The sequence below is a fragment of the Malaclemys terrapin genome, chromosome 3, assembly GCF_027887155.1.
Source record: "Malaclemys terrapin pileata isolate rMalTer1 chromosome 3, rMalTer1.hap1, whole genome shotgun sequence".
NCBI classification, from domain to species: domain Eukaryota; kingdom Metazoa; phylum Chordata; order Testudines; family Emydidae; genus Malaclemys; species Malaclemys terrapin.
In genome coordinates, this window is record NC_071507.1 from 12607703 (window position 1) to 12631391 (window position 23689).

Below are 23689 nucleotides of genomic sequence, written 5' to 3' on the forward strand. Positions count from 1 at the left end.
ATGTTTTACAGATATAAAAATCTTCAGTGAATTTTTCAAATACTATCAAAGAAAATAATATTTTAATCTTAAAAAACCCAAACCATTCCTTCCATTATCATTGATACTTTTGACTTTGGTAAATGAGTATGAAAAGATTGCAGTTATTTTGGGTGAAGATGAAAATCAGCCTCTAAGCTCTGTATTTCATTGCTAAAAATACATTGAACATAGTCCTAATTTTAAGGATACTTTTAGGCATCTACTTACAAGTTTAAGCACATTTCTGCATATTGATGGACTTCAGCACATGCTCAAAATTAAGTATGTGCTTAAGTATTTTTGCTGACTTGTGAAATTTTGACCCCAGTGAAATCAATCACAAACCTTCCATTGATTTGGATGAGGCCAAGATTTCACCCTTAGTGCTTTGCTATTATGAACATAATAGGACAGATTTTGACTCATGCTCTCCATGTGAGAGGGGTACTCCACATAAGGATCGCCCCCTTACGGTGCAGAATGAGATGTAGTTCCCTTTGCTTGCATTGTGAATACCATTTTTTGTGCATAACGTGTTGTGGTGTTTTCAAATAAAATAAAGATAGAACAGACATATTAGATCATCATTTTGACAGTCAACAGCAAACTGTTAATATTGCATTAACTAGAGGTAGTATGTGGAATGGACATGGTATATCACAAATACCTGAGAAATCAGAAACCTTTCAAGCTTATTTAGCTTAAAATATTTACCAATAAATGTCTATCTTTTTAGAAAGCTTGTATAGTTCTAGTAAATGCTGTCTTAATCAAACACCACATAAGCTGAGGGAGTGTATAAAAGGTATGTACTTACAACCAAATCTATTACCTTGTGAAGAAAATGTATCTTGCATTGTTAATAGTTGACTTTCATTGAGTGCTTCCTGAAAAAATAAGTTGCATACATTTTTTTTCAAAACTGGTTTACTGTTTTTGATAAATCTTACATGGATATTAAGCTGTCTTTATTCCAGTATATTATATATAAATTACACTAGGGTTAATAAATGAAATTACATATGTGCTTTGTTGCAATTCTTTACTCACTTTTATTCTCAATACATATAATGTATATAAATTAAACATAGTCTTATTGTGTATGCTGCCATATGAGCTACTGAACCATACTTGCAACACATGTCAAATCCCAAATCCTGTAAATAAAACATTACCAGAATTCTGCGTAGCTAATTCTGAGAAGGTATGCATACATTAGGGTTGTCAAGTGATTTAAAACATTAATTGTGATTAATCACATTGTTAAACAATAATAGAATACCGTTTATTTAAATATTTTTGGATGTTTTCTACATTTTAAAATATATTGATTTCAATTACAACACAGAACACAAAGTGTATAGTGCTCACTTTATATTTATTTTCATTACAAATATTTGTGCTGTAAAAAAACAAAAGAAATAGTATTTTTCAATTCACCTCATACAAGTACTGTAATGCCCACTTCTTGTTTACAATGTCACCTGAAAGTGAGAACAGACGTTCGCATGGCACTGCTGTGGCCAGTGTTGCAAGATATTTACGTGCCAGATGCGCTAAAGATTCATATGTCCCTTCATCTTCAACCATTCCAGAGGACGTGTCCATGCTGATAATGGGTTCTGCTCGATAACGATTCAAAGCAGTGCAGATGCATGTTCACTTTCATCATCTGAGTCAGATGCTACCAGCAGAAGGTTGATTTTCTTTTTTGGTGGATTGGATTCTGTAGTTTCCGCATTGGAATGTTGCTCTTTTAAGACTTCTGAAAGCATGCTCCACACCTCGTCCCTCTCAGATTTTGGAAGGCACTTCAGATTCTTAAATCTTGGGTCGAGTGCAGTAACTATCTTTAGAAATCTCACATTAGTATCTTCTTTGTGTTTTGTCAAATCTGCAGTGAAAGTATTCTTAAAATGAACATGTGCTGGGATCATCATCCGAGACTACTATAACATGAAATATATGGCAGAATGCGGGTAAAACACAGCAGGAGACATACTATTTTGCCCCAAGGAGTTCAGTCACAAATTTAATTAATATGAGCATCATCAGCATGGAAGCATGATCTCTGGAATGGTGGCCGAAGCATGAAGGGGCATACGAATGTTTAGCATATCTGGCATGTAAATACCTTACAATGCTGGCTATAAAAGTGCCATGCGAACGCCTGTTCTCACTTTCAGGTGACGTTGTAAATAAGAAGCGGGCAGCATTATCTCCCGTAAATGTAAACAGGCTTGTTTGTCTTAGCGATTGGCTGAATAAGAAGTAGGACTGAGTGGACTTGTAGGCTCTAAAGTTTTACATTGTTTTGTTTTTGATTGCAGTTATGTAACAAAAAATCTACATTTGTAAGTTGTACTTTCATGATAAAAAGATTGCATTATGGTACTTGTGTGAGGTGAATTGAAAAATATTTATTTTGTTTATCATTTTTATGGTGCAAATATTTGAAATAAAAATAATATAAAGTGAGCACTGTACGCTTCGTATTCTGTGTTGTAATCTAAATCAATATATTTAAAAATGTAGAAAAACATCCAAAAATATTTAATAAATTTCAATTTGTATTCTATTGTTTAACAATGCAATTAAAACTGCGATTAATCACAATTAATTTTTTTGAGTTAATTGCATGAGTTAACTGCAAATAATCGACAACCCTAGCATATATCAATTGTTTGGGTTAAAGTCTACATTACAAACACTGTACCATGTTGATTTTCAGGTTAAGTAAAACTACGGATGCCAAAATTCATAGCAGCAAATTTCGTGATCATCAACAGGGTGCGTACTCAATGTATTTATTGATGATTCCTTAATAAAAAAGGAGTCATTATCATTTCCCATAACAGACCAGAGTCTTTTAGCTCAGGCAGTAGAAGCTCACGGTTTTTAGATTCAGAGATCCCCACTACCATATACTTATTACTCCTGGGGGAATTCTGCATGACTGTGTACACGCAGAATTCATGTCTGGTGCAGAACTTTTTTCCCCACAGAAAATACTTTCTGCCCCAGAAATGCTGTAGTTGCGCCTTTTGCCCACCAGAGGCCACTGTGGCACCATAAAAGTCAGCAGCATACTTCTCCCACCCACAACCAACAACCTTCCAGGCTCCTTCCCACTCCCTCCATTACCCCTGACTCCCCCAAGCCATTGCTCCACTTCTGACCGGTAAAGGAAATATATTTCTGTATTGTAATTTAAATTAATTACTCAAGTTCTGTATTAATATGCCTATTGGTGTAAAAAAAACAACAACTTTTTTTTGGTCTTTAACAATACAGACATACTTGCTGACAGGTATTTTGAAATAAATTACCAAAATAATTGAAACTGGCATGATTACATTGTGTTATTGTGACAAAATATGCAGAATTTTGAAGAATTTAAATTTTTTTGGTGCAGAATTCCCCCAGGAGTATCTTGTCAGAGCAAAGACTGTTTCTGTGAAGCATCTACCATTCTTGTAAAAACAACGAGGAGTCCTTGTGGTACCTTGGAGACTAACAAATTCATTTGGGCATAAACTTTCATGGGCTAGAACCCACTTCATCAGATGCATGAAGCGTAAAATACAGGAGCAGGTATAAATTTATCTCGTTAGATTCACATCACACTTGGTAAAGCAACCACCATTCTTTCATGTATTTATATCTGCTCCTGTATTTTTCACTTCATGCATCCGATGAAGTGGGCACTAGCATGAAAGCTTATGCCCAAATGAATCTAAGGTGCCACAAGGACTTCTCGTTGTTTTTGCTGATACAGACTAACATGGCTACCACTCTGAAACCTGTTAACATTCTTGTGAGCACTATAAAATAATCAAAGAAATTCTGAATATAGTACAAAAGCAGTGCATTAAAAATAAAGATCATTTTTGTTCCAGATGCCTTGATGCCAAATTATGCCTTCTTGAAGGTACTGGCAAGTGTCTGATTTAAACTGATAAACTCCTTTTGAATCACTGAGTATATATGAGTTCAAGTTTCTTGTGTGGAAGCTTCTTCCTGATGGCAATAACTTCAGCTCAGCATGAGTGAGGTCCACGCTCTCATAAGTGATCTACCATATGCAAAAGTTTACAAGTATACAGTGGCACTGCCTGAGGCCATGTCTATACTTACCGGTAGATCGGTGCTGCTGCAATCGATGGGTCTGGTGAAGACCCGCTGAGTCAATGGCAGAGTGCTCTCCTGTCAACTGCAGTACAGGCAGCCTTCAACTTTATGATGTTTGAGTTACGAGGAACAGCACTTACAACGCCTCTACATTGACACCCTAATTCGACTTATGACTATAGGTTTTTAGTTTACAAAGCTCGGTCCCGCAATGGAGTAGATTGCCGTTCCGTCTTACGACACAATTGTAAGGAACCAATTGTACTGTCTGTACTCCAGCTCCCCGAGAAGAGTAAGGGAAGTTGGCGGGAGAGCGTCTCCCATCGACACAGCACAGTGCAAACACCGCAGTAAGTTGACCTAAACTACATTGACTTGAGTTACATTACTCACATAACTGAAGTAACGTAACTTAGGTTGACTTGCCGTGGTAGTGTAGACAAAGCCTGAGATTCCTTTCCAAAGTGGTGACAGAGTTCCTATGATCCTGCCAACAGTTATAGAGACAGGGTGAGTTAGGTAATATCTTTTGAAAGCTTGTCTCTTACCAACAGAAGTTGGTCCAATAAAAGATATTATCTCACCTACCTTGTCTCTCTAATATCATAGGCCTAACGTGGCTACAACACCTCTAACTCTACATCCACACATGTCCATTCAGGTTAGGCCTTTCCCTGTATGCTTGATATTAAAAGGTCCTAGAGATCCTGCTTAGAGTGAATTAAAGCCTTATAACACCCACCTAATTTTTTGCTTTGATACCTGTGTTATGATATTGCCCACCATTAAAATGACTTGTCTAAATGTCTGGCTGCTTGCATAGTCTTGCATAGACTTGGCTTATCTCAGCATAAGAATCTCCATTCTCTGGGATTAATTTATACGAAAGCCTTCTAATTCAGGATTTTCCTTGTTTCTTTTTCTCCTTTCACAGTGAAACTTGCAATTTAATAATAGCGATCTGAGACAAGAAAATTTAGTTGGACTAGTGGCTGGAATTCCCCCACCCTTTTAACTGAATTTAATTATTTTTAAATACTTCCAGCAAAGTGACTAAAATCGATCTAATCTTGACAATATTATATTTAAATAATTTGTTCTCTACAGCCTGAGAATCTTGTTCATGCATATATATCTTTTACCTCCAGGTGAAATTATACTTGCATGAGATGGTTCAGTTGCAGCACTTTTCTATTTTCTCTGGAAGGTTTTTTCATATTTTGAATATGAAACATTACTAGATCATCTTTTCTTAAGCTTGTGTAAGTCTATTAAAACCAATTTTGCTGTAGGCAGTAAGCCAGCCCTGAGCTGAAAAAATAGCTGTGACCCTTTGGAAAGAGGCAAAGAATTTATTAGGAGAAGCATTGTGTCCTCTTAGCAATGCCATAGTTAATTTATCTTTTTGTTCACTCGCATGTCTAACATGCATCATCATCAAATGGCAAAGGCAAATGGAATTGCACTCTGCTGTTCCATATTTTACAGAAACTATTTCAAAATAAAGCAAATATTTGTATTTCAAAGAGGCAAGATTATGTAAACTTACTACAGTAATGCAATGAACATTAAAGTCACACAGAATAATCAAAATTAGGTTTCTGATATGCTATTACTTTAGTAGTTGTGCAGCTAGGGTGACCAGACAGCAAGTGTGAAAAATCGGGACGGGGGTGGGGGGCAATAGGCACCTATATGAGACAAAGCCTCAAATATCGGGACTGTCCCTATACAATCGGGACATCTGGTCACCCTATGTGCAGCTTATACATGTTATGATATACTTTGAGACTATATTAAGCTATCCAGAAGAATAGGAACAGAAAATACTATATATATTCAAAGAAACTATAACTGATATTGCTGAATGTGAATTTTACCTGCTACATCTAGATGTGACATACAGTGTTGAGGACTGATGTAGAGCTGTTCTGTCAGCTCTACATTGATTGAGGAACCTCATGACACTTGGCGTTTTCCCTGGGGGGCTATTACAACCCTCTTTATGCAAGCAGAGAAGCATAGAGAGGCTGAGATCACAGAGAGGATTGGGCTCAATACAGTTTACATAGCTAACTTCTGCTTGTCCAAATAGCTGATTCCTGTTGGTACAAAACACTCATCAGGGAGAAACTATTCCACTAAATGTCACAAAGTCCCTTTCACTGATATTGTTTGAATATTAAAGTCATTAATTCAAGAGGATAGAGATTCTAAAAGAAATACTGGATTAACATATGTTTTTGGGACAGGAAAAGGTACCTAAAATTGATGTATGAAAAGCAATAGAGTTTTGTTAACAAATGGAGGCCACCAAATGGAAATTACCACCGTTTACTAGACTACAAGATGACATCCCCTCAAAAATTATTGGAGGCTTTGAACTTGACGGGTCAGATCCTCAGCTGCTATAAACCAGTGTAGCTTCATTGACTTACATAAATTGAGGACATGGCTCATGGACTTCAAAGTCCCGAGAAAGCTACAAGGGAAGAGTTAGACCAGGGGCGGGCAATAATTTTCGCAGGGGGGCCACTACACGCATTTTGGTAAGTCATCACAGCCTGCACATTTCTACCTTGTTAATGGAGGCGGTGTGGGGTCTGGGAGGGAGTTTGAGTGCAGGAGGGAGCTCTGGGCTGGTGCACAGCATTGGGATGCAGGAGAGGGTGAGGGGTGTGGGCTCTGGGAGAGAGTTTGGTGAAGGAAGGGGTTCCAGACTGGGGCAGCGGATTGGGCTGCAGGAGGAGATGCAGGGTCTGGGAGGGAGTTTGGGTGCAGGAGGGGGTTCTGACCTGGGGCAGGGGATTGGGGTGCGGGGGGAGTGCGAGGTGAAGGCTTTGGCCGGGAGGTGCTGAGCACAGGTGGCGCCCAGCTGGAGACACAGCAGGGCTCAGGCAGGTTGCCTGCATGCCAGGGCCACACACCGCTCCCAGAAGTGTCTGCGGCCGGTTGCTGCTGGCACGTCTCTGCGCACCCTTTGGGGGGAGGGAGGAAGCGAGTCTCTGTGCACTGCCCGCAAGAACTGCCCCCGCAGCTCCCGTTGGCCAGTTTCCAATGAGAGCTGTGAGGATGGTGCTGGGGGCGGGGGCAGCGCGCAGAGCTGCCTCCTTCCCTCTCAGGAGCGCACAGAGACATGCCAGCAGCAGCCGACCGCTTCAGGGAGTGGCTTGGGGCCATGGCAGGCAGTCTGCCTGAACGCCCCGCTGCGCTATGGGACTTTTAGTGGCCCGGAGATCGCAAGGGGGCGGCCAAAGAGCCTGCCAGCCTGGACAGAAATGTTAGATAGACCAGATCTGGCCCGCGGGCCATATTTTGCCCACCCCTGAGTTAGAGGGTTGTCTTGTAACCAATATGTGCTGGCTAATCTGGTAAAAAGGAGCCACAAAGCAGCCACAAGTTTTTTGTTGAGGCAGTGCCCCTTCATGAATAGTCTTAGTAAAGAGAGCTGTTTAGGCAGATGCAGAGCTCCTCCATGCCCTCCCAAGAAACCCCAAGTCAGAAAGCTTGTTAAGGTGTAAGGAGGCATGTTAAAGGTGTTCTGTCATTGCTCAGCACACAGGAAAAAACTATGGATTCTAATCTCTCTCATAGCTGAAAAATGGCTAAAATAATTTTGCTGAAATGTTCCAGAAGTATTTACTTCTAGATTGAAACCAGGCATAGAAATCATCAACTAATAAAATAAGAGATTAAGAAACTTGACTTCAAAAACATAATTTATAATGGGAACTGTCTTGCAATCTTAGTTACGACAGCCTACCATAATAACCTTTTAAAAAATTTAGGATGCAGATTTCAAATGCAGAATTCTGGTACTGTTTCATAAATTGTAAGAGTCTCCCATGTTGAACATAATATTTCTCTTGCTGCTGTTTGCCTTAATGTTTACCAATTCAGAAATCAATTTTATTTCTCAAATGTATTCTAAGAAATGTCCACAGAAATAGCTGAATTATTTAACAAATGAACATTGCTTTCAGATTGATGTTCAGATAAGAAGTAAGTATATTGCTTCACTTGAAGAATGGCTACAAAAGCAAACACGATACAGTATAAAATAGACAAGTGAAAAAGATTAGAATTGAAAGGAGGTTTATGAAAACATTTCTCTCTGTAACAAAACCATAAGCACATAATACAATTTCTTCCAAATAACTTTTTATTTCAAGTAAAAATATTAAAATTTAACTAGATTTCTGCACAAAATGGGCTAACATTTCAAGAAGTGCACTAAGAAAAATAATTGTGTGTGTTATCCAGGCAAATTTGAGAAACATATTTTACATATACCACAGCTGCAGCTTTAAACTCATAATTGATCACATTTGGTAAGTAATTATGGTATAAAAAGGTTGCAAAACCACTTAGTCAACTGAGGCCAAAATATTCAAAAGTATCTGCCAGTTATGGGTGCTTCAGTTTTCGGGAGTCCAGTCTGAGATAGCTAGAGTCAGATCCAGTACCCATTGAAATCAGTAGGATCCTTTCCATTGACTTCAGTGGGCACTGAATCAGGGAACCGGAAACTGACTTTCAGAAGTGCTGAGTGCTCATTTCATTTTAGGTCAATGGGGGATGCAGATGTTCAGCAAATCAAGCTCAAGGTGACTTAATATTGGACCTCAAATCTGGGAAATCCAAAATTAGTGGCCACTTTTCAAAATTTGTTTGTATATCCTCATCCTAGAACAATCCTAGATGGATTTCAGGGATTCCCCGCCCCCCCCCCCATCACTGGTATAAGACTAGTGCATGGAAAGGCTTTCCGATCTTGAAAGCACTTGCACTAGTCTTTCAAGTGTTTCTACACTTAGCATGTTGCAAGACATCAGACCTTAAAGTTGTATGATTCTGATTACTATCTAGCTTCTTCCCCACTTTAGATGCACCATTAATGTAGTAGCAAAATGGGGATCTCCGACTATCCCATGATAGAATGCTTTCTAAATCTAATAGTTTCTGAGATGTTGGGCTTAAAAAATTACTCTAGTATCTCAGTGCTGTTCTGTCAGTGGTCCACAACAGAACGCAGTGAGTCCCTGGCTTCAGACTAGTGTAAATTCCTTATTTAAAGCAACATTTTACACTAATTAAAAGAATAATAGACAATGTCCATATTTCATGATTACTATACAGCATAGTTAGTTTGGGAGGAAACCCCCAAGCAAACAACCCACAAACTCCACCTTGAGACGTACTTACCTGTTTTGAAACATTTTTTTCCTTCTGGTTTTCAAAACTTTTTTCTGTTTCTGAAAATAACAAAAGCCATCAGAAAATCTATTTTTTGTTATAACTTTAATTTCTGATCAAACTGAATATACTCTTGCAAATAGAGACAAATTTTGCTATTCTTTAATTGAATCTTTGCAGATAATTCTAACATATTAGAATATAGGACCCTAGTTAGAATATATGGACAATGTCAGAGATGAAATTCAACTGTGAATGCACATCACAGATCCCTTCTAAAGAGCTTGAGTTACAAAGGCTTCCAGGCTTGGTGCAGGGACCACTGTAGGAGGAGATTACCTTTACCACAGGTTAGGAGGTAAATTTAAGTGTAGTGTAATTCTGCAGGACTCCATGACAGCTCTTCCAGCTCCTGGGCTGGAATAAGGGATGTCATCTCTGCAGCTCCCTACATTAGTAAGCATGAACTGAATTGCCCCTCTGTGGTTAGCCTGCAGTGCTACCACCTGCAAATAACCTGAAAAACAATCATGCAGCTACTTCAGCAATGTTGAAAAAATCCTGTATTTTTTTTTAGGAGAACTGTCTGACCTTTACATTTCTAATATTTTTCTATGAGGAATGGGTCCCCACTGTGATAAACTCTGTAGAAAAAAAGATACAACACACTATAAGATAGGGGAAGAAAGGAAAAGTGTAAAGGTGATAGTGTTATGAGAGAACTGGATTTGGTATAACCCACAGCCATCTTGTGCACTTAGCCCCCATAAGCTGGAAAGGAGAAAACTACAGTGTCAGGAGAAACCTGGCCTTGGCTCAGACAGAACTAACAGCTGCAAACTGCAGTTTTACTAACTAAGATAGATAAAGTGAAAGGCAGATTCATGAGAAGCGGTGGGGAGTGTGGAAAACTGATCTTGGTTCTGGGTGCCAGTGTTCGTAAGATTTTACTGAGGCTACTTTGCTTAGAAGAAGAAGAAGAAGAATGAATTATTATTGGCTATTGCTAGGGAAATTTAGTCTAGTAGGGGTTATTATGAGTTATGTGCTTTGTTCTGAGAAAATCTATAGAGAGTTTAGTTAGAGTTTGCTTTGGAGAAGGTTTTTTTGGCTGTTTGTTTGTTTTTTAACAAACAAGGAGTCACTGACAAACTCCCCAGCAGCTAGGAGAGAGGCTGGCCACCGGAACCCTGCTGTTGTCGTTTGATACCACCTCAGACTATACTTTTTATTACAGAATCAGAATTGATAACTTTAATTATACTCTTCAAACTTTCAAAATTCTGGGCTGAGCAAAAAAGTGGTGACTTTTAAATTAGGGCAAAATTGGAGGAAGTAATTTGAAATTTCAATCTTTGAATGGGTACTATCAACACAACTCAAAGTTAAAACTAAATGTTCAGTTACATTACATAATATAAATCCTTGTGTGTGGCTAAAAAAAACTTTCTCTAAAAACTAGTTGCTAGTATCTAATTGGAATTGTGTCTTTACCTTACAATTTGTGTTTTATAATTGTGATACATGTAAATGCAAGGGGGAAAATGGGGCACTACAGTCATTTATCATGCAGTATAAAACTAACATCTTTCTTCCTTTTTGTAGCATGTAATGCTAATTTAACAGATTTAATTACATTTTATAAATACTTAAGTACTATTTTTTTAAGTGAAATATTAAAAGTAGAGTACTACACAACTCATTTAGCATATGACTTTTGGAATTAAACAAATTTTACAGGGAATCTGTACTTCACAAGATTACTATTTAAAAATGTTTTTATGGTGGCAACTTCTAGTAATACTTTGTTTTGACTGAGAAATGAGTAACTTTTAAATTCCCTTCTCTTTAATAATAATAATAATAATAATAATAATAATAATAATATATGGAGATATACCTATCTCAGAACTGGAAGGTCATCAAGTCCAGCCCCCTGCCTTCACTAGAAGAACCAAGTACTGATTTTGCCCCAGATCCCTAAGTGGCCCCCTCAAGGATTGAATTTATAACCCTAGGTTTAGCAGGCCAATACTCAAACCACTGAGCTATCCCTCCCCCCATTAAACATTGACAACTTTCTTGTAGAAAGATAGTTATTTATCTATATTGTAACTGTTGCTTTTTGAGAAGTATTCAACTCAGGCATGCAGGCACCCAGCAAACTGAAGCCAGAGAAGTTTGCTTAGCAGTATCCATTGAAGCAGCGCCCACCCTTTGGCCCTTGTAGTCCCTCCCATGGCTATATAAGGGCAGCGGCACCCCAAAACCCCTCAGTTCCTTCGCACTGGAATCCACAGCTGAAGGCTCTGAGGATGGAGAATGGATCATCGAATGCATGTCTGCACCCACATCTCAAAGAACAGCAGTGACAATACAGGTAAGTAACTCAACCAGAATTGCTCATGTCAGAGAAAGACCTTCGAATTCATAGAGACTTGTAGGGGCCCCAGTGCACTCCATTTTTTGAGTTGGAGTCAATGCTGACTTTGCTTTGTTCAAAATCAACTCCAATCAATGAAAGAAGTCCACAGTGAAGTGGACATGACTGAGGATTTATTCCTCAGATCTGCCTCTCATTAGCCAATCATCTATATAGGGGAAGATATGAATTCCCCTCCTTCTGAGACAGGCCACTACCAGTCATGCATTTGGTAAAGATGCATGGGGTGTACTGATAGTGTTTAATGACAACAAGGAATCTCAGAAATTTCCTGTGGTTTGGGAAAACCACCACACAGAAATAGGCATCCTGAAGATTGAGAGCAACAGACGAGTTGTGATTTGATGGGGGAAGAATAGTTGCCAGGGTAACCATGTGGAATCTCATATACTTGATGTATTTGTTGAGACTGTGGAAATCAAGGATAGGTCTCACCTCTTCCTTGGACTTGGGGATCAGGAGGTACCGAGAGTAGAATCCCTTTCCCCAGTGAAAAGGAGGAACCTCCTCTATAGCTCCCAGAGCACGCAAAGTCTGGACCTGCTGAAGAAGCAGTGGTCTGTGAGAGGCATCCCTGAAAAGAGATGGGAAGGCAGGATGGAAAGAAACTGTATGGCATAACATGATTCCACAATGCTTAGAACCCATCTGTCTGTAGTTCTTACCCAAGCACTGTAGAAGCAAGACTGCCTGTCCCTGAATTGAGGCTGGGTTGAAACATTCACAATTGGTGTGTTGTTCTTGATATGAAAATCCAATATGCTGCCTCCCCGAAGATGGAGGATGGACTGGTTGGGTAAAACTAGACCCAGAAGATCTTCTCTGTGATTTCCCATTTTCTGGAGAAGCATTGCTGCCTAGCATGGTCAGATGACTGGCAAAAGATGACTGGCTAAGAGCAATACCGCTGCTGGTGATGCTCACCCACAAAATGACATCTCTTTGTGGCCTGGGTGTAAACCCCCAAAGATGGTAAAGTATCTCAGGAGTCCTTAAAAATGTAAAGTTGTCATAGATCCACAGGTCTAGTGCTCTCGCACAGCTCTGGAATAGTCTCTGGGAGGACACCGTTAGAGTGTTAACCCCCTTACGGTCATATTCGTTCACTGGAGTAAGCCCCTAGGCTTCACCGCCTCCTAGGTACGAACTTTGGAGCCTTCAGCACCCGTTTCACACTGTGAGCTTCCCTCATATTGGCCATCTGAGGGAGACTTGCACACCCAAAGGGAGCAATGTATCCTCAACCTCTTTAGACTGGAGTGACTCTCAGACAGTATTGTAAAAACAGAAGCGTTTATTAGATGTCTGGAACACAGTGCAGAAAGGTCTTAGTTAGCATCAAGAATAGAAAACTATAGCATCGTCCACCTGGGTCAGTCCTGAGCCCAGACCCCCTCTTTGTCTCCAGTACAGAAGAGAATCTTGCTTCCAGCAACCCATACTATATCACACCCAAAGGGCCCCTCCTCCATCCTTTGTTCTGATTCCCAGGCAAAACAGGTCACCTGGTAATCCACCTTAGCTCTTTTTTTCTCCTCCTTTTTTGCCCTATTCATATAAAGCAAAGTTAGCAAGAGTCAGGCTATGAGAAAAAATCAGGCCTCGTTACAAAGCAGATGCCTGTAGGTTTGCTATCCAATAAGTGAACTAAGTATTCACATAAACACATTCCAGAATACCCCCAATACAAGGTTATGGTGTAAACACACTCCCCAAAGATGATACCGGGACACACTGACCCCTCCTAAACATAAAGATGATGGATAGAGATGTTTTGACTGAACCAACATGCATAAGGTAAAGGATGGTAATTAACAATGTCAGAGGGGCAATATGTAACTTCTGCCTTATTCAGTGCACAGAATAGATGGTGTTCACTTAATAATGAGCTTTTCAGTATTTTGTTTTATTTTCATAATTCAAAGTGTGACTCATGCCTTACTTCCTATGTGCTATTCAAACCCTGCTCTGAAAACAGAATTATTAATTTCCTTATGGGCTTTTGTATGACACTTATCACTATAGTATCTGAGTGCTTCCCAAGTTTTAATGAATTTATTTTCACAATACCCCTGTGAGGTGAGGGGGTGGTACTACCTCCATTTTACAGATGGGGAGCTGTGGCACAGAGATTAAGATTAAAAGTTTCCACTAATTTTGGGTGCCCAATATAATACATCTAGGACCTGATTTTTCGGTGTACTTGGTATTATATAGCACTTACATGTTCAAGGCACAGCTCCACAGACTTCAGTTGCAGCTGTGAATGCTCAGCATTGCAAATCAGGTCCCAGGTCTCAAGTTGGGAATCCAGAAAATGAGGAACACATAATTAGTGACCATTTATCAGCTGGAAACTCTTCCCCCTGTGGGAAAGTGTACTCAGTGATAGCAAAAGAGTGCTTGGCTGCCAAATCGGCAATCGAGAGCCTGTGGTACTACCTCCTAGGAAACAAGTTCACACTAGTTACAGATCATGCTCCCTTATGTTGGCTGAATGTGATGAAAGAAACAAACCAGACATAAGATGGTACTTGTTGCTACAACCATATACCTTTCAGATACAGCACTGAGCAGGAAATTTGCATCACAACACCAATTTTTCTGTCCAGGGAGATAGCCTATGCTAGCCAAGGCAGGGCTTCAATCTTGCAAGGCAGATATGTAATGGGGTCTACCAAGCCCCATACTGAACATAGGGGGGCGGGGAGAGTCCTTCCTGTTTACAGGCAAGCAGCTTGGAGCTTCCAGTCATGGAGGCAGGCACCCACTGCTGCAACCAATAAAAGAAATAGGGCTTGCTGTAAAGGCAAGAGTGCAGAGAAGGAAGGTGAGGCAGAAAGGCCTGGGTAGCAAGGTGCTGAAAACTCTGCACCAGGCTGCCTCCAAACATCTAGGCAACTGGAAGAGATGACAAGCCTAGGAAGTGAGCGGCTGACAGGCTGAAAGGAAGGTGAGGCTTCAAACATGGATTCACCAAGAACAAACTAAGGGGTGCCAGCCGCCAGTCAGATGAAGTTGAGGCCCCTTAAGAGGCCATCCCAAAAGGCTGTGACAGTCAGCAACCATGGAGAACAATAATATATATCTAGATTTCAATAGGTGCTAGCTGATTACTACATTTTTATTTATAAATGCAGATTTAAAACAAAACCATCAACTTGAATCTAGTTAGATAAAAAAAAACATGAGTTAAAAGTACTTTCAGGTACTACACTTGAGTCCCATAGCCAATGTTTTTCTATTTTCAATCTGTTTTTCTGTTCCCTGCTGCTGGGTGGAAAAATTCATACAAACAAAAGAAAATTTTCTTCATATAAACAAACGGAAATTTTATGCAAAGTATTGTCAAATGCACAAAATAAGGAAACTGAAAATGTTAGTTTAAAATGTCCCTATGTAGGAAAAAAAAGGATGAGCAAAATAGTCTTTAGCAAAATTACTAAAATTGTGCAATTAGATCCTACAGACATAAAAGTAATTTTTCTTTGGGGGAAAAAAAAGATAAACATCTGCAGAAGCTGAAAAACACATGATGTACTGACTGCAGGCAGATGCAATAGCAATCAGAATTTTAAAAGTTGCAAATTTGGATATGGTGTGCTTAATGTAATCTGAGCATTAAAATTTATGTTGGCATAGAGAAATCTTGTTTTGTTTTGTTACTGTATGGTTGACAAGGTAACCTGTGAATACTCCCTCCCAGCATCTTGTATCAAACCAGTATTTTTAAAGAAAAAAATATCAGTGAGTCTGATCAGATCAAGGATACTTCTCTACAGACATGTAGCACTATAAGTCGTAAGTGGAGCATTTGTGAAAAGCGATGATGTGCTTGTCCACCATAAGCTAGAACTTACAATTTTTTTTTAAAAAACTACAAATATTCAGTATTTGGGTATTCCTAAATTGTTTGACATTGAGGACCTATCAGTTAAAGATTCAACTTTTAGCTTTGATTGCAAATGACCTGTTTTAAACATACCGCAAACGTATTGTATATCAGCACCCCCCCACACAAATAAACAACCTTCTCTTACGCTGACTAGAACTATTACAGTGTCTGATCCAAAGCCATATGAAGGTCAGTCTTTCATGGATTTCTGTCAGCTCTGGAGCAGGCCCACAATCATTTTTGCAACTTTTTATAACAAAGACTTGATAATGAGAGAGGTCTAGAGATTAAAAGGTAAGGTAATCAGTATGAGGGTTTTTTGGGGGGTCTGGGGGGAGCGGAAAGGGTGGAATCAATTTTTCATTATACCTCTAAAATAAGTCATAATTAGCACAGTAAGTTATTAACTTGATCATGTAATTTTTTTTCTCTGCATTTTATGACCTCAGTATTATTTTCTGTTACACTTGTTTCATTGAAGATAAACTGTACTTTTACTAGGATAATGCAGTCTTTTGTTACTGTCACAGCATAATAAAAACCAGAATTTGCTACATGTATCCAAAGAAATTTGATTTAGATTTTGCAACTTGATACATCTTTGCTCCCTGAATATCAATATCTTGTGAAGCTTTGTTTTTCAACATGTCTGAGTTTTAGTTTTTAAAGACACATTTTGCACACTTTTTCACACATGCAAATTATTCATTTTATACATCTTACAGAAGATGTCCAATTTTTTTCCTGCACTTAAGTATCTCATAATGCTCATTTTTGAAGAACTTATAGGAGGACTCAATACCATTAAAATATTTTCTTTGTGATTTATTATTTTATTTCTGCATTTTTGCTTTTTAGACTACATGTTTGCAGCTTAAAAGCAAATGGGAAAATAAAGATTGTCACAACATTCAACAATTTTTGGATGAATTATTTAAAAAGAGGAAAAGTCCAAATTTGCTAAATTGTCCACGACCTTTTAGGTTGTTGGTCAAGACTGACAGAATGTTTCACTATAGAGAAGCCTGATCATGGGGGATTGGTCCTGCTTTGTGCAGGGGGTTGGACTAGATCAGGGGTCTCAAACACATGCCCGCCAAGCACTCCATGCCCACACGCCTCCCCGCCCCTCTGCCTACCCCGTGGCACCGGGAGCCCCGCACCGCTCCCTGAAGTGGCTGGAACTATGTCCCTGCAGCCCCAAGGGGGTGGGGGGGGGAAGGAAGGGGAGTAGAGGGCTCCATGCTCTCACTTCCAGGCACTGCCTCCCGCAGCTCCCATTGGCCGGGAACGGGGAACCGCGGCCAATGGGAGCTTTGGCAAAGGTACCTGGAGGAGCAAGAGCAGCACATGGCACCGTTCCCCCTCATCCCACCAGGACTCTGGCTGCTTCCTGGAGCACAGGAGAGCAGAATGGAGCAGGGCCAGGGGCCAGAGCGGAGTGGGGCCAGGGCAGGCAGGCAGGGAGCCTGCTCTGGCCACGGTGCGTGGTGCTGCCACCCCGGCGCCGCTCTAGGTAAGCGGTGCCGGGCCGGAGCCTGCACCCCAACTCCCTGTCCAGAGCTCCCTGCCGCACCCTGCACCCTGACCCCCTGCTGCACCCCTCACCCCTCCTGCACCCCACACCCCAATTCCCTGCCCTGAGCCCCCTGCTATACACTGCATACCTCCTGCACCTCAACTCCCTGCCCTGAGCCCCCATCACACTCCGCACCCCTCCTGCCCCCAGAGAGGGGGCAGAGTTGGGGTGAGGACTTCAGGGAAGGGGTGGGAATGGGGGCAGGGAAGGAGCGGGAAAAGGCAGGGCAGGGGCGGGGCCTCATGGAAGGGGTGTAGTGGGGGCGGGGGTGGGGGCAGCAAGGGGTGGGTGTCAGTGATGCAGCCCTCGGGCCAATGCACTAGTCTTCATGCGGCCCTCGTGGTCATTTGAGTTTGAGACCTCTGGACTAAATGACCTCCTGAGGTCCCTTCCAACCCTGATATTCTATGAGTCTATGAGTCATGTAAACACTTATGCAAATGAGTAATTTTGCTCAAATGAGTAAAGTTACTTATAAGCATAAGTGTTTATAGGATTGGAACTAAATATATGTATTTGACTAAAATGAGAATGCATATCTAAGTGACAGTGTCAAATAGTTTTTGCCCTAAAATTTAGGTTTTATTTATAAATTTTGTTTTGCTAATTAAGGCCCTCAGCCTGCAACTGAGTCTGCATGTGTGGGCCCCTGCTCCCTGTGTAGCTCTCTTGACTTCCATGGAGCTCTACACAGGGATCCACCTTTACCCATCTCATTGTGGGATCAAAATTATTGGCCTTGATCATTCAATGTGATTCATGAAGGTGGAACCTTACGCCCAAGCACAGTACAAATGAAGTCAGTTGGGCTCTGTATGGATGCAGGGGTTTATCTATGCACCTTTGATTGAGGAGTTATTTTTTCCTTACTGTTATAAAAGTAATTGAAACAAAATTTGGTGTGTTTAGATTTAAATATTTCCTTGCAGTGTTTGCAACCTAAGCAGGCAGCACTGTTAAGTACAGGAATTAGAAAGTGAAACTGATCTGAAAGTAACTACAAACTTTATCCGAAGAAGTGGGTATTCACCCACGAAAACTCATGCTCCTATACGTCTGTTAGTCTACAAGGTGCCACAGGACTCTTTGCTGCTTTTACAGATCCAGACTAACATGGCTACCCCTCTGATACAAACTTTATGTTTCACTTCATCTACTGCACTAGGAAATGGAAAGAGTAAACACAGTTTATATACAGCCTATTTATTATGGCTAAATTACATTTTTCAAAATTATTTCAGAGGTAGGGGTTAAAATCAGTATTTTAAAATAACAAATTTCCCTATTACAATAACAACACAACAGATTGACTGACTAAAATATTTTTTTAAACTACTACAATATTATATAGTCTGCTTGCTGGTTGTTGTTTTGTTTTTTTCATTTCTCTCAGCTTTGAAAGTCAGGTAGAAAGTTTCACTTCTTTACACACTTTCTACTGATATTTTGTCTCATGAACTAATACATGCTGCAATGTTGGGTTGCAAATGGTGCAGGGGAATGTCTATGTGTGTGTGTGTGTGTGTGTGTAGTTAAGTTTATAGTCCAGTGTGTGTTTTAAATTAAATTAAATTCTCTATTTTAGATAAAAATATATTTTAAAATCTAAAAGTTGGGTCCCAAGTGCCCAGACACTAAGAGCAAGGATTTTATTTTAAAAAAATGAAATAACTACTCTTGTCCGAAACACAAAAATCTCAAGTGAGTGATCATAAAATTTTAATTTGACATTGCTCAAGCTAATTTGTGACCTGCAAAATGCAGTGCAAAGAGGGAAATAGTTATACGTCTTTTTTTTCACCCAATGTCATATTGATTTCTGAAGTCAAATGTCACAAAGGGAAGCAGCTTTATATACAGAGGATTAGGTTGGGTTGTGTGCAACATGGTAATGCAAGATTATAATGTCCCTTCATAATAAATAATAATAATATATATTTACAACTGTCATTCTATTGTTTTGCAGTGGCTGCAAAGGGTTTGGTGGGACAAATTCTGAAGGTGGCATAATTCTTGGATGGTTAGGCACCACATTATTATTAAAGTGATGACAGTGATATGCTCTTGGGGGGAGGGATAGCTCAGTGGTTTGAGCATTGGCCTGCTAAACTCAGGATTGTGAGTTCAATCCTTAAAGGGGCCACTGAAGGATCTGGGGCAAAATCAGTACTTGGTCCTGCTAGTGACAGCAGGGGGCTGGACTCAGTGACCCAAGGTTCCTTCCAGTTCTAGGAGATAGGATATCTCCATTAATCTTAAACTACTAATCTCACAAATTTTAATTACCAGTAATGATGACACAGGGTAGGAAACTATAGTTCAATGCACAAGAACTTGAAAGTTAACCAACCACAAAGTGTATTTTCAAACACAGAGCTAGAAATTTTCAAAAGTGATTGTAGGTGCCCAACAGGTGGAGAGAACAGGCTTGATTTTTCACAAGGGCTGAACAGTAGGTGCCCCAGGAAAAAAACAAACCCAGGAGTGATGCCTTAATAGGGTGACCAGATAGCAAATGTAAAAAATCAGGACAGGCTTGGGGGATAATAGGTGCCTATATAGTAAACCCCCCAAAGATTGGGACTGTCCCTATGGGGACATCTGGTCACCCTATGCCTTAAGTTGGGCACCCAGATGCGAGGCACCAAAAACCATGAGTCATTCTGGAAGTGTCTACTTGTTTTCGCACATCACCTCGCTTGCTCACCCCGGCTTTAAGGAGGGGAAAGCCGCTGTAGGGCAGTGTCAGATACCTACTGTGCACTGAGACCAGGAGGGCCAGCAGCAGCAGCGCCACACTCAGAGCCTTCATCGCAGAGCAGCTCCTGCTGCTCTAACTCTCCCCCAGGGACCCCACATGGGGCAGGGGCCGCAACCGACACCTGCCCCCGGCTTCAGGGCAGGGACAGCTCCCCCCCTCGGCCCCTCTTCCACACACCCAGGGCAGGGCCAGGCCCCACCTCTAGGGCAGCAGGCACTACCGGCCGCGGCCACCTCAAAGGTCCGAGCTCATCCACTCCCACCCCGGCTAAACGGGCGCCTGCCCGCCCCCAGCGCAGGCACGGCCCTGATGCGGTTACTTAGCAACCGTTCCCCCACTAGCGGCCAATCCCCGCCTTCCGTTCCGTCTGACCTTCAACCCGGAAGTGAAATGTCAGTTCAGGGGTTCTAACCGAAAGGGCTGAGGGCACGCGGGCACGGCGGTGGTGCCAGGGACGCCCCTTGCCCGGTGAGGGTGGGACGCAATCAGTAACACACGCCCCGGTGTGTTTTGGGCGGGACCCCCTCCTCCCAGAGCCCGGCCTGCTCGCGCTCTGCACAGAGCCGCTTCCCATGGGGCTCGGGGTGTGTGTGTGTGTGTCAATTGCTGTGGCCTCTTCCCGCCCGTGGCAGGTGAGCGCGACTCAGTGAAAGAGGGGCAGGAGCCTCCCGACTCACAGCCTCACCTGCGGGCGCAGCAACAGGCCAGAGAAGGATATTACACAGCATCTCCGCCCGCCCGGGAGCAACGTGTCGCACCTAAGCACAGACGGCAGCGGGGTGGGCTCGCTGCGGGGGGAGAAAGGGCTGAGATATGCCGCCGAATTGGGGAGGGGGCGAGATTAGTCACAAAACAGAGGTGCAAAGAAGCCTGTCCCCGGGGGCTGGGGAGGATGACTGTACTCTGGGGACACCCCCACATCGCACTCAAGCGCCCCCGGACTATGGGCAGCAAGGGAGTCCCCCCCCTGTAAAGAAGGGCGCTTGGGTAAAGGGAGGGCATCTCCCTTGGCCTTCCCTGGAAAGAAGAGGCACCTCCGCACTGCTCCCCCATGGAGGGAGCCACCCAAGTGTTTCCCTCCACCCATGCACAGAGAGGGGACCCACCCTGCCCCGCTCCGGGTGGACGGGGACTCCCCAGAGCCGCCCGGCTCCCCCACGCCTTGCCCGCGAGGAGGGAATCACCCCGCGGCGAGGGAGCCCACCATGGCCTGAGCCGACTCGTGTGCCCGGCGCTGCCCCCGGGCCTGTCCCTTTAAGGCCCCTCCCCTCGGCGGCGGCGCTGGAGCCCGGGTGCTGTAAGCGGCTCGGCGGGGAGGGGGCTGATGAGCGGCGGCTGCCGGAGCCAACGGGCTGCGGGGAGGGAGGCGGGCGCTGCGGGGGTGTCGGGTTAGAGCGAGGCGTGACCCACTTGACAGGCGCTGTGAGCCGCAGGGCAGGAGCGAGCCGTGCAGGGGGACGCAGGGGACGGCCGCCGGGTCAGTGATTTCCCCCCATCTCCGGTGAGCCTGGGGAACGTGCAGCTCAAAGCCGCCGCCAGCCACAGCACCATGTACCCCGGCAACAAGCGGAAAAAGCTCTGGAAGGAGGAGAAAGGTACCAGCCCCCCGCAGCCCTGTCTCAGCCGGGCAGGGCACCCTGTCTCCCCGCCGGGTGGGGAGCCCCTTTCCCTGCCTACCTGCCCGGGGGGGGGGAGTACTCCCTCCCCATCCGCCCTACCTCTTGTCCTGCCCCACTTTCCTAGTGCCCCCCCCGTCCTCCTGAGGGGCAGTGTAACCCTCCCCCTACAGCCTAGTGGGGCAGCTGGTAGGTCCCTTGGCCCCACTATCCTTGCTGGGGGGCAGAGTCTCCTCCTCCCCCTTTGTCTCCTTGCTCGTCCCCCTGCTGCTGTCTCAGTGGGACAGGGTCTCGACCTGCCTTGCGGTACTCTGCGAATGGTTCTCCTGGGTTTTGAGCCACCCCCGTGGCTCTGAGGTGTGAGCTCCCCAGTTGCTCTTATGCCTTAAATTTCTCTCTCCTTTTCCACCATGTGTGGGCGGTGGTGCTGGAGCTAGGGGTTTTGGAGATGCTTCCCCACCCCCTGGCTTGAAGTAGTACCATGGTTTCTATCAACAGCACCCCCACTATAAACATTGTTCTAGCACCCCTGTTTATGGGTCATCCCCCGCACTTTTCTGTGTGCTGCACCTTTCGCTGGGGTATGTGTCTTTACTCCCAGTGTTTCTCTTCTCCAGCCATCCCTGTGTGTGTCAGTCTGGCCACGAGCCTCCTTTCTTTTCTTTGGTATATTTCTGCTATCTTTCTCAAACAATCACCCTTTCCTTGTTTGTGACTTCTCCTTTTCCTTACGTTCTCTGTCCCTCTCTCTTCCTTTGCATGACTGCGGATTCTCCCCCTTCCTAGACCCTTATTCAAACCTGATCTTTCTCCCAAGAGGCTATTCCAATCAGCATGAACCCATATTTGTATTGTGTGTGTTTAAAACAAAACTTGTTTTGTTGGTTTTTTTTACATAGGGATGACATGTTGTGAGATAACTGTGTGCTACTGGGGGGATGGGGTGGGGGAGAAACATGAAGTGGAGTGTTTCTCCCTATCCTTACCCCTTCTCTCTTTTCCCTTTTATTTTCTAGATCTAGGTAGGAAAATACATCTGCAATGCTAGTTATCAGAAAACAGACATAGACTAGAGAGAGAAGTCTGAAACAAGTTCAAGTGTCTAAAAGCACAATACATATTTTTTTAAAAGTAGCTGGGGGAGGTTGGAGAGAAAAGAGAGGGCTACACAGAAACGGAGAACTGACCACTTCAATGGCTCTAACTGAAGGAAACATTTTGAAACCAAATATAACTTTAAATCTCACAAACTTATTTTTATCAAATGCTAGTTTTGATTGAGAGGCCATTTAAAATGGAAGAAGAGAAAAAGGTGTTAAATTGGAAAAATACAGGTGAAATATTTCCTTTATAAACTACTCTGTAGAAAAAATAAACATTCCATACAATGCATGTAAAAAGACAGAACTAACACTGAATCTACTGCTATAAAGTTAGTCATATGAAAGGTTGGTATGTTTCAGGTAGGTGAGAAATAAATTCTGTAAGCTACTAAATTAAGTGTTTAATCCAAACATAACTCCACTTTAACTTACATGGCTTTTTATTGTTGTGTTTAACTATTGAACACGGATAGTAGCTTAAATAAAACGTATTGATCTTCTTGGCACGAACCTTGCAATGGCAGCTAAGTGAAATCTTCATGGTAGAAAACAGCTGAGCCCCCTCCTGTGAAAAATGTTTCCCTTTTTAGTAAGGGAACTGACTTTTAGAACTGTATCCTGCCTTGAAAACTCTGTCATCAATCTAATAGGAACGTTTTTCTTCTTCTTAATTGGATAAAGAGCAACTTGTCCACAAACACAGAATTACCGTCAAACTGATCTTGCAATTTTGTATTGACTGTTTTGAAGACAATCCAAACATACACACAATAATAGAAACAGTACAAAATCCTGTTACCAATATCAACTAATATAAATTAGTTCAGTTGTTTAGCCCTGGAAACACTTATGTTGACCTTCTATTTAATGTTCACATAAAATGAAAAACTACACTCTTAAGCAGCTAACAAGTATGACAGACCATGTAAAGTATTTTCTTTTTC

General features: G+C 42.3%; 2 protein-coding genes across 5 annotated transcripts in view; one reads left to right on the top strand and one right to left on the bottom strand.

Moving 5' to 3' along the window:
- SEL1L2 (SEL1L2 adaptor subunit of ERAD E3 ligase) overlaps positions 1-20256 on the bottom strand; it is a 64800-nt gene extending 44544 nt beyond the window's left edge. The window contains exons 1-3 of one of the 2 annotated variants that reach the window (XM_054021456.1): positions 20023-20256; positions 9358-9407; positions 854-908 (exon numbers count right to left, since the gene is read on the bottom strand). In XM_054021456.1, coding sequence (XP_053877431.1) covers positions 854-908; positions 9358-9407; positions 20023-20077 — 160 coding nt within the window. In that variant the 5' untranslated portion in view covers positions 20078-20256. The remainder of the gene's footprint in view (positions 1-853; positions 909-9357; positions 9408-20022) is intronic. The other variant, XM_054021457.1, reaches the window with a different exon arrangement.
- Positions 20257-21447: 1191 nt separating this feature from the next.
- Positions 21448-23689, top strand: part of MACROD2 (mono-ADP ribosylhydrolase 2) — a 1284297-nt gene continuing 1282055 nt past the window's right edge. For all 3 annotated transcript variants that reach the window (XM_054021788.1, XM_054021790.1, XM_054021789.1), the window contains exon 1: positions 21448-21621. In XM_054021788.1, the coding sequence (XP_053877763.1) occupies positions 21576-21621 (46 nt within the window). In that variant the 5' untranslated portion in view covers positions 21448-21575. The remainder of the gene's footprint in view (positions 21622-23689) is intronic.